Consider the following 11,705-nt stretch of genomic DNA (forward strand, 5'->3'; position numbering starts at 1 on the left):
ATCTTGTCATCTTGTATATGTAATTGACTTAAAACTGAGCTCATATCAGCTCACCCACTGATTACAGTGGGGTGGTTACCTATAAAACACAGATTTGGTACTTATATGTTAGTTGGCCTCCCTAAACCCTTGTCCTAAGTAACTCACATTGCTATTTATTAAAAGCAATGAATGTCAAGTATACGGTGTATATTACCCACATAAAAGGTTGTCAGAACGGCCTAATGTCAAAGTATCACTCCAGAGGTACAAATCCTCTGGTTTGAAAGGGGAAAACCTACCATCCCAGTGGAGAAATTTGGCCATCACCACCACTTAAACCAAGTGATCGAAAAGCATCACTGATAGTGGGGCATTCTGAAATTAACATTCCTCTTGAAGTACACAGGGTCACCTAGCAAATATCCTGGACTAACAAAGAAAAAAGTTGAACCTAGAGCTAAGGAAGCCCGTGGACCTTATTTCCAGTTTTATAGGAATCTGGAGTAAGAGAGAACCAACTGAAGCAGTGCCACAGTTAGACAAGTCCAGAGTGGTGTAGTTGAAAAGGTAGCTGGTGTAACTTTTTCCAAAAAGTGAGTGTCATGGGAAAGAGAGGTTGGAAGAGCCAGTCTAGATCAGGAGAGACCTAGCCAAACACAGGGCCTGGAAAACTGTTAGGGGGCTCATAAAGGTGTTCTAATGAAAGCCAGGACACGAGTGCTGGGAAGACGTTTTGAGGAATTTGAATAAAAATGTTTCATGAAACACGAGCAAAAAGCAACAGTATATATAGAGTTTATATTGTTTCCTGAAATGTACTCTTATTATCTTTCTGAAACCTCGAGTTTGATTATTTCATCTGTATACCTGCAAGTTTGTATTTTCAAGTTGGCTGGAAGATTTATTTTTAATCTCAGTGGGCAGAATGAGGACTTGCCTCATCTTTGGGCATGTGTGACAACATTTACCCTAAACCAGAGGTTTTATTTCCGATGAACTTGCGTTATCTCATTAATAGAGTGCTTTCCTATCTTTCAGATAGAAATGGACCCGTAACTAATTGTAGAGTTTTTAGAAAGCATGGATGAGGAAACCTTTATTTTGAATGGGCACCAACCTCATCTGCTAATGGTGTAAATGTATTATCAGCAGTGACAAAACGTTTTGAGATTTTTATCTTTCATCATTGTAGACTATATTGTAAAAATCATAGTGGAAATGATGAGAGAGATGAAGAAGATGAGGAACGAGAGAGTAAAAGCCGGGGAAAAGTAGAAATTGACCAGCAGCAACTAACTCAGCAGCAACTTAATGGAAACTAGGTATGAACGTTACTTCTCTCGGATCTGTTGTCAGGATACAATACTCACTGATAAATAACATGTTGGAGTAATGGTATATGCAGTATGATTTTTTTAATGCTATTATGTTTAGTTAAGCATGTTCCTAGAATGCTAAAGGATTGTGTAGGCTTGCATAGTTTTTTTAACTAGCTGATTTTGTACCAGTAAAACCAAGCTCTCCACTTTATCCATAAGTATAGTTGTAATGTCAAACCGATAAGATGTTCTCGCTCCTCAATAACATTATATTTATTGTGTTCCCCTCAAGCATCATATTTTACAATTTTTTATCATCTTTTGAACAGGTTCATGGGACAGAGTTAGAAAACTGGGAATTGAATAAGACATCCATAACTACTATGCTTTTTTCACTGTTTTCTAAAATCAAAAAGGGTTTGTAACTTTTTACTGCCCAACTCTTAGATCCTTCATTGAACCGCCTAAAAACGTCTTTTGTTTGTTTTATGAGCCTTCACTAGATGGCAGAATTTGACATGTTGCTATTACGTAGCTGTAGTTTGCAGTTTCTGGGAAGCAATTGAAACACTATTAACCCTGTGTTTAGTGTCGACAGTTAAAGCAGACATTGAAATGAAGTAAGCTATATTTCTGGACTGAACAAAGTTCTACTGTTTAGAGTGTCTAAGTTTGTTTAGTGGATTCATACTCAAGGGAGAGCATAAGCAAATTTCACTTTACAGTGCAAACACGCCTCTGGTGGCGACACATGGGAATTTGTGCTTTTTTTTTTTTTTTTGCTTTTTTTTTTTTTTTTTCCACACTCAAGTAATGGATACTAGAAATGAAGAGAACCTTCTTTTTCTCTTGGCTTTGACAGCACATGCTAAAAATCTCTTCCAAGAAGTGTGCTAAAGCTTTTCATTTCGTCCCTGTTAAAGTTGTTCTCACTGACCAGCATGCACTCGGGCAACTGGTGATAAGTTATGAGCTCCGGTGCGCCTCTGCCAAACTTCTCTTGACAGTAAACCTCTTCTCTTATCATGTCATACAAAGAACTTCTAGCAAAATTATTGGATCCTCTCAAGTTGAAACTAACATTTGGCAACAGCAAATTGAACCTCTTTAAGATGTAAAGGGTTACCACTCACTAAGGACTTAAGCCACCATGTCGGAAATCGATTCCTCTCAAGTGCCGTGTGGTGTGGAACACTTCATATATTGGCCCAGAGTATGTAAGGAGGTCTCATGTGCTGTAGGAGTCAAAAAACAGCCTGCAGAAAACAGTATTTATTTTTAATTTTGTGACCACTATTTTAAAAAAAAAATTATTTAATATTTTTAATGTTTTCGTTCATTGCTTTGCTTATCTATCAAATAGGCTTTCGTGCCCTCCTTTTCTTCTGGTAGGGCCTGGTGTTGTTTTTTCGATCATCGAAGTTGTTTTTCGAAGCCTAAGAACCCAGCTGTTTAGAAAGGATTTTCACACTGGCATTCCCAGCTCGTGATATTTTCTCCCACTTACCTGCTGAAGCACATTTATATATTTCTTTATGGCAAAACCAAAAAACTTTAGTTGTGGTCTGCCTAATATTACCATAGCACCTCAATATTCAAAGGTAGGGCTTCTGATTTCTGAATTATTAGTTAACCTACCACATTAAAGCAAATTAGCAAACAAGAAATACCGTGTTAACTTGACTGTGCATCGAGATATTCTGCAGCTTATGGAAAAGCATTTTTAAAATGTAACAGGTGGAAAATTACACTGTGCTTAATGACTGATTTTTTTTTTTTTAACCGCTAGTCCCTTAAGGTCACATTTGTCGAGTGTGTATTCACTTAAGTCAAGGGACTTGATGATTGCTTTATTTTAACCATCTTTTATTATTTTTAGAAGGAAACTAGCTTTAGTGGGGTTGCCCTATATGTTTTTCTCCTTTTGCTCTAAATATGCCATTGGGTGTTGTGTTTTTTTTTTTTTTATGTTGTGTGTATGTGATGAATTTTCAAAATTCACCATGACTTGAAGTGCAACGACAGATCTAGATGTTTGTTTACCAAGCTATGTGACTTTTCCCAAAGGATCTGTACTTTATTTCCTTACAACAGCTTGAAACCTGTTATTTTAAATCTTTGAATCACTGTGTCTTGATCATTTTTACATGGTGTGCCATACACTTACCCACGGAACAATAGAGCACCTTCATTTTTGGACAACTACTGTAATGATGTTCTTAGGAAAAATGGAAGGTGCCGGGGTAAAAATGGCCAGTCGATGATCATATCATGGACTTCAAATACTTAGCTGTCAGTCGACGGATTTGCTATGTAATCAAGTGTATACCTTTGTATGGGTGTCTTCAACCCTTTCTCTGCCACTAGCAACCAGAATAGCACTTTACCTTTTGGTTGGCTAGAATAAGTGGCTGGCTACCTATCTTTCTCACTGTGGTGTGATTGGCTAAACAGTCTTTCATTAAAAGTTGAAATGAAATGTAAATTGAAGTCACATGAAAAATCACCTTTGGTTGTAAACCTCCGATACTTTGATTCTCCATCCATGTCTTCGTCACATGCTGAGTAAAAAGTGCCTTACAATGTAAAAATTGTACAGTACTTATGTTCCCAAGTAGCAGCATCATCTTCTGGGTAGTAATTACATTGTGGTATGAATATTTAGAAAAATGGACCTCAGCAGTGTATTTACTGTTCATCTCTTAAGTCCTTAACCGTAGTTTTAATAAGCATGACATTATTTGATAAGTATATAACACGTACGTCATTTCCAAAAATACTGCCATGACTGTCTTTTACGCATATTTTAGCTTGAAATTTTGAAGCGTCTTTTCTTTCCTTTTTTTTCCCCTCTGTTTTGTTTTGTTTTCGTTATTGATATTCAACAGTGTAATCTTTGCAAGCGTATATTGAAGATTATTCTGGAGCATTTATTGCCTTACCAGAACTGTTAGTAAGAAATGTTCTTTAGAGTAGAAAGATAGACTTGAGTTTCTATACTTTAATAAGAGCTCTTTGTTCCTGGGGGGAGGGGGAGGGGGTGTGAATTTTACTTTTCATCTCAATTTATTAAAAACCCACAGCTGAAATACATTTTATTTCAAAGATCAGCAATTTTAGAATTTCAGATAGTACTTGCTCAGGAGTACGTGCTACTCAAGATATTAAGAGAATAACAAGATATGTAGATCTACTGTTGAATCAGAATCTATGTACTTGAACAAATGTGTGAATCTTAAATATCTCAAAGAAAAAGAAAAGTGTTCTAGAATGTTGTTGCTTTTTTGAAAAGCACTAAAGGTTAGACCAAGGTATACAGTTTTGTTCTAACAGACATTTAGGTTAACTGTAAAGATAAGGAATGCATTATGGGTCAAAATCAAACATTCCTCTCATGTTATGTATATTTTGTTCCTGTTATATTGGCTTTATTTTCAAAATTGTAGTTTGTAGTATTAGTTTCCTTTTATTGGTATTCTTGCATATACTATTCATTCAATAAATGAGTTATGACTTTCATGTTTGTATGTATGTCTTTTTTGTCAAAGGGTATAATGAAGGGTATCATCTGTAGCAGCAGCAAGATTGTGTTCCCTTTAGTCATCCTTCAAGACGAAATGCCCAGTTTGTTTAGTAACTTGTCAATAAAGAGAATGAGAGAGAACAAAAAGTGCATTTGAGTCCAGTTCAAGATTTCACAACATCAGAGTTTCATCATGGAGCGAGACATCCGTCTTTCGAGTACAACAGAACTGTGTTACACCTTGGTTCTTTTATTATTAACAGGATTCGGGTACCTTTGGCTTGAATTGGGTCCTCTGGAAGCTAGTTCAAAGGGGATTTTGAAAAGAAGCCAAAACTCCTAGTGCGGTTTATCTGTTTGGTCATACGGAGGAGGATTAATATTTTTTATAAAGGCATTCCGCCTTAACAGATTTCAATTGACTCCCTCTATCGTGGACAGCTTACTTCTCGTACAGTGCTTGGAGATTGAGGTAGTCGTGTCCAGGGCAGAAATGAAAGTTTTAATTAGTGGAATGTGCTCATTCCATACACACAACTCCTAACCTGCATTCCTACTCTAGAGGAAAAATAAATTAGGGGCACCTGGGTGGATCAGTCGGTTAAGCGTCCGACTTCAGCTCAGGTCATGATCTCATGTTTCCTGAGTTCGACTCCCGCATCCGGCTGTCTGCGGTCAGCGTGGCGTCTGCTTTGGATCCTCTGTCTCTGTCTTTGTCTCTGTCTCTCTCTCTGCTCCTCCCCCTCTCTCTCTGTCTTTCTCTCTCAAAAATAAATAAATAACTTTTACACATTATGTAACAGGTCTGGTTAATGCTGGAACTATGGGATAGTGTACCTCACTGCAAATGTTACCTGGCATTACTCATCACACATGCATCCATGTGCCAGCGTGTGTGTGTTTAAAATCCATTCTTTACTCTCATTTTGTTTTTTTAATTTTTTAACAAAAGATTTTATCTTTTTTACCACCATAAAAATATGGAGAAGGGGGTTATGTGGTTTTCTTTAGCTAACTAAAACTATTGACAGCTGGGGACTTTGGTGGGGGGAGTTCTGTTTTCTTTTTCCAGCTGCAGTCATCAGCAATTGCTCAGGTCATTCCAAAGTGTAAACCTGGTAGAATTTTCTAGGAAAATTCTATGGCCAGCAAAATTCTATGGCCGGTCCATATTTTTAAGGGAAAACCGTCTATGTTTGTATATTAGAGTCTTCGGTTGCAGAGACAATGCTGCTTTATATATAAACCAATGTTACATAATTTTGCAATGTTGAGATAATGAAGTATCTGGGCAATTACCCAGTATATATAGATATCTATCTATCTAGATATCTATCTATATCTGTCTATATATCTATCTGTATCTATCTATATATACATCTATCTATATATCTATATAGATATCTATATAGATCTAGATCTATATCTTATATAGATATATCTATAGATATCTATATAGATATGTATCTATATATATACATACGTACATACTTTATATATATAAGGATATAAGGCAAAAATTTACTCTTGATTTTTATTCAGAAGATGAAAAACCTAAAATGCCAGTTACTTATGAAAGTTAATGACAGCATTTAAAGTGTGACTCTGTAGCAGACACGTTCTGCAACATGGTTAGTGGACTGAAGTCATTCAGACCTGGATCTTTGTCAAGAGATAGGGGGTCCATATACATCCAAATTATGCCTTCGTCTCTACCTCTCTGGCTATAAATGTGTTTTTATGCTGTGGGTGGAGGCAGTGCCAGGGAGATCGGGAAGGTGCAGCTGGGCAAAGAGCTAACTAGATCTGCCGTGTGAATGATAATGATCTAGTAAACAGACTTAACATGGAAACGAAAATACTGTTTGAAGGGACAAACCTTTGAAATGGGACCCGAGAGAGAGAGAGAGAGAGAGAGAGAGAGAGCGCGCGAGAGAGCGAGAGAGCGCATATTCAAGGACGTGTGGGTGCGGGAAGGTAGAAGTAAACTTTAATATGGACATTGGATTTAGAGGTACTGAGTTTTTCTGTAAAGTGATTTGTACAAAAGGATGAGGCTTTTCCTTTTCTGAGTTTTTTTTTTTTTAATCAGCTATTTACAAATTTTTTTTATTTATTAAAGTCACACATCACCTTAAAAAGAAAGTACTGACCCTTGCTACAATGTAGATGAACCTTGGAAACATAATGCTAACAAGCCCGGCACAAAGGATCACATATTGTATGATGACATTTACATGAAATGTCCAGAAGAGGCATATCCACAGAGACAGAATGCAGATTTGTGGTTACGGGGGAGATGCGGAGAGGGGGCCCTGGGAAGTGACTGTTACCAGGTGCTACAGGGTTTCTTTTGGGGGGATGCAAATGGCTGGATTAAGCAGCAGTGGTGGTTACACAATTTTGTGAATATACTAAAAACCATGAGTTCTACCCTTTGAAAGGGTGAGTTATATTTTATGAATTTTACTTCCATTTAAAAATAATACAGGGGCGCCTGGGTGGCGCAGTCGGTTAAGCGGCCGACTTCAGCCAGGTCACGATCTCGCGGTCCGTGAGTTCGAGCCCCGCGTCGGGCTCTGTGCTGACAGCTCGGAGCCTGGAGCCTGTTTCCAATTCTGTGTCTCCCTCTCTCTCTGCCCCTCCCCCGTTCATGCTCTGTCTCTCTCTGTCCCAAAAATAAATAAAAAACGTTGAAAAAAAAAATTAAAAAAAAAAATAAAAAATAAAAATAAAAATAATACATAGTCATCGTACAAAATTAAAACCTACAAAGATCTATAGGGCAAAACGGGAAAATCCCCGTTCTCCACAAGCCTACTTCCCAGTATTTGACGTGTATCCCTCTAAATGCTTGTGTACATATATAACTTATGTACTTCTTAGAGTAAATAGGATCATGCAATACACGCAGTTCTGCACCTGTCCTTTTCCTTTGAACAACTAGATTTCTCATGTTCTGTTTAGAGGCTCCGCTCCATTGCAGTGTGTGGCTGGACTGAAATTGTTCCGTCAGGTCTCACGTACTTCTTGATGCCCTTATGAGGGGGGCATTTATTAGGCCAAATTTCCAGCAGTGGAACTGCAACATAAAATATATATACATTTAAAGTTTTAATAAAAATTGCCATCCAAAAAATTTGCACCAATTAAAAAGGTCATCTATAGGGATTAAGCTTCCCTGCTTTTCCACTCCAAAAGGAATGCCTTTTATTTTTATTTATATTTTTTTAACGTTTATTCATTTTTGAGAGAGAAAGACAGAGACAGAGACAGAGCGTGAGTGGGGGAGGGGCAGAGAGAGAGGGAGACAGAATCCGAAGCAGGCTCCAGGCTCCGAGCTGTCAGCACAGGGCCTGACGCGGGGCTCAAACTCACGAACTACGAAATTGTGACCTGAGCCGAGGTGGGTCACTCAACCGACTGAGCCACTCAGGTGCCCCGAGGAATGCGTTTTAATGGAAAGCGTTCTGGTACCTTCTTTTAAAAAACATAATACATGCCTTATAGAAAACTCTGTAGGGTCTTGATTTTGTGGTAAAGCCCATAGAGACTGTATTTCAAAGTAGAATATGGATTATTTGGGGGAAACAATCGATTAAGTCAAAAGGTTTTGTTTCATATGTATTAGTAACAGTAGTAATTGGTGAATCTTCTCCCTTCCGCCCGCTTTCTGAAAAGTAACAGATTGTTCATAGCTGTTCATTTTTGGCCAGATGGATCTGCTTCTCTGTATGTCCGGGGTCATGGGTGTCTTGCTTCAGTGCACTTGAAGGGGTCGTGCAGTGTTTCGTTAAAGAATTCCTATGACCTTTATGTGTCGTGATGGTTCTTACTCCCCAAATCATGAATGTGTCTAACGACTGGTCAATTATGTAGAAACAAGATGAAACCATTTGAACTTTTCACTTTTCAACTAGTTGTTTTGTCCTTGGATGAATAAACTGTAAGACAAACCAGAAAAATTGACTTGATATATCTATAGATACATATATAGATGTATCTATAGATATCTATATATAGATATCTATCTATATCATGCTTTCAGCTCATTTGCAAAAAAAAAAAAAAGATTGTTCTCACTTAAGAATTTCAAGCAAGTTACCTGCACGTCTGAAAATAAATTGTTGGTAAAAATAACACAAGTATTCAGTTATGCCGGTCAGTCAACATGCCAGTTTCTAAGTAAAGAATAAATTGAATGTAGTCAAGGATGATTGATACCACACGAAAACTAGTTTTTCCTAATTCTCAAAATCACCTTTTGTGCTAATTGGGTATTTATGATATTAGCCAAACAACCATTTTATTTAAAAGGATTTAATCCTGTGTGTAACCTTACAAAAATAGTTTTTCAATATTTTACCAATAACCTTTGATCATGTTTCCTTCCACCCTTTTATTCATATATGTATGAAGTAATGAAGTCTTTAAAGAGGGGTAGCATTAGAGAGTTCTTCTTGTAACTTTGAACTTCGGTGGTCATGGAGACTGCTATTATTTTCATTTCAGAGGTTAGCCAGACAATTTAACACAAAGGCTTATTTTCAAACATTCCTGATCCTTAAGCCCAAATAGGCTTATGTTCTATATTTAGTATTGATTTAGTATTACCAGGAAGCAATCATTCTCGGGACCCTGGTTTCATATGTTCTCGGTTAGAGAGCAAGCACAAAAGATAAGCAGTTTCTGGAAAGTTTGCACATCACAGAGCTGGAATTTTGGCATTATCCTCAAATAGGACAGTCTTTCCGGACCTCCCTTAGAAGAGTTGTTCTTAAGCATTTCAGCCTATCCGTGTGCCCAGACCGCTCAGGGCGGCTATCCAGTATGCGGGGGTTGGGGGTGGGGACACAGGGAGAGGGGTTAGAGAAAACATATGTTGCTTAAGGGAAAGGCTTGGCAGCCTTCACGGCATTTCATAACCGGGGTCACTTCATTCCATGAAACTTGGAAATGCAGCTAGCTGTGGGCCACTTCCTAGAAAGATCGACACAGAGCTTGGAACATTTCGCTTCCTTATTTTCTTCCTTTGATGCCCTCCTGGAAACTCTCTTACCTTAATTCCCGTGATCTTCCCCCTCCCCCCCCCCCCCCCCCATGAACGCTACTCCTTTCCTGACTATTCTCCCTAGCCTGATGTGAGTGTTCCACACTGTTCCAGTCTTTGCCCTCTCGTATTGTTCTCACTTATCACCGTGATCTGCTACAGCTGTCCGCCGTGTGTTCTGCTGATGAGGCCCCATCCCGGAGCACAGTCGGCTCCACCCGCTGAATAGTCTCCCGGACACGTCTACCCGATCTGCTGGCTGCTCGGCGCGAGTCCCCCCCTGAGTTGTCCTCGCCTGAGTTTTCTCTCTTTGTCAACAACGCCCTCAGTCGATAGGGCTACGGTTGGTCCACGTCAGCTTGCCAAGTTCGTCGCGATCTGTCGTTCTGCCTTTTGGATCCGTCCTCTCCATTCTTGCTGCTGACACACCAGTTTGGATTTTACTCGGCGTTTGCTTGTCGGTTTTTCTCTTTCCCCTTTTGCCCAGAATCCTAACTTCTGTTTCCACGGTGCACCCATGTTCGTCAGACTCTTCGTTCCTTCGTTTTCTTGAGGGGGCAGTTCTTGGCCTCGCTTCCTTAGCTACTCAGGCTGCGTGAGGTGGTTAATCACCTCCACTGCCTCTAGATATCACTGGCCTCAGCGTCCTGCTTCTCTCAGTTCTTGGCCATCCTTTCGCCTCCCCCGTGCCTGGAGTTCAGTCTACTGTTCCATCTGGGAAAGGTGACCCACTAGAGGTGGTGGCAACAGCGTGGACCGGTGCCACGACAGATATTGGTGTTTCATCTCAGGTTCTCCACATTGGTCTTCAGTCCTTTTTATTTACCTGTCTTTCCTTTTATACTTAGAAAACTGTGACACACATAAGCGTAGGGACTCTCGGTTCTGGTGGCCTTGGCGCGGATCCTGCGTGACCTTGATTAAGTTAACGGAATCTCCTCCTCTGTGATCCCGTGTCTAAAATGCAGGTAAAGATAGTAGCCCATGCACGGTCTCGTGGCGATGAAAGGAGAGAACAGAGACTCGAGACTCTCCCGTCCCCTGACACGCCGGCCCTCGTTCCTGTGTTCCCTTCTAGTTTGACCTGTTTCTCTCCTCTTCTCATACGATGTTCTTGAAAGTCAAGTCCCCACGTGGCGTCTCCGCCTCCATATTGTTCTGACCCGTTCCCCCAGCTTCGCCACACTCACTTCTGTTCACACCCCTCCGCTTTCTCAGCTACCCTGGAACTGCTCCAGCAAAGCCCACCCGTGGCCACTGCCAAAGCCTGCGGCTGCTCTTCGCTTCTTATTTCCCTGACCCCTTGACTGTAACGTCCCCGAGTGGCCAAAGCCCTGTCACGTGGGCCTCTGCTAGTCTGCTTTTGCAGCTAACCCGGGAATAAGAGTAACACATTAGATGACAGGGACCAAGACGGAAACGCCTAGTCCCCTTTCCACATGTGATCCTTCAGATATGAAAGTAAAGCTATCCTGTCACTTGGAACATTTTAGATTTTCACTATTCACAGCTGACTTGACGCTCATTATACCAGAATGAGAAAATACACATAAGCAGACATAAAAATTTCAAAGCTCCCATAATCTTACGAAGCATCAAGTCACCATTCTCTCTCCCGTAAAACCTTCAAACATTTCTGTGCGTATGTGTAGTTATATCAAATGGGCGCATGTGATACCTGCTAAGTTGTATCCTGCTGTCTCCATTTAAAAGTTGGAAATATCTTCACAGTTCAGTAAATGTACTCTACCATTCTTATTGTTTGCATGAGACTCCCTTTTGTGGATGTATGATAGGCTAGCCATTTCCCTATCATTAGATAGTTCTGTTT

General features: G+C 39.8%; 1 protein-coding gene across 3 annotated transcripts in view; it reads left to right on the top strand.

Moving 5' to 3' along the window:
- PHF6 (PHD finger protein 6) overlaps window positions 1-4,820 on the top strand; it is a 48,684-nt gene extending 43,864 nt beyond the window's left edge. Inside the window, exons 10-11 of one of the 3 annotated variants that reach the window (XM_058712180.1) lie at window positions 1,175-1,304; window positions 1,631-4,820. In XM_058712180.1, coding sequence (XP_058568163.1) covers window positions 1,175-1,304 — 130 coding nt within the window. In that variant the 3' untranslated portion in view covers window positions 1,631-4,820. Of the gene's footprint in view, window positions 1-1,174 lie in introns of all 3 variants that reach the window. The other 2 variants (XM_058712182.1, XM_058712183.1) reach the window with 2 other exon arrangements.
- The last annotated feature ends 6,885 nt before the right edge of the window (window positions 4,821-11,705 follow it).

Source organism: Neofelis nebulosa, chromosome X (assembly GCF_028018385.1).
Source record: "Neofelis nebulosa isolate mNeoNeb1 chromosome X, mNeoNeb1.pri, whole genome shotgun sequence".
Classification (NCBI taxonomy): Eukaryota; Metazoa; Chordata; class Mammalia; order Carnivora; family Felidae; genus Neofelis; species Neofelis nebulosa.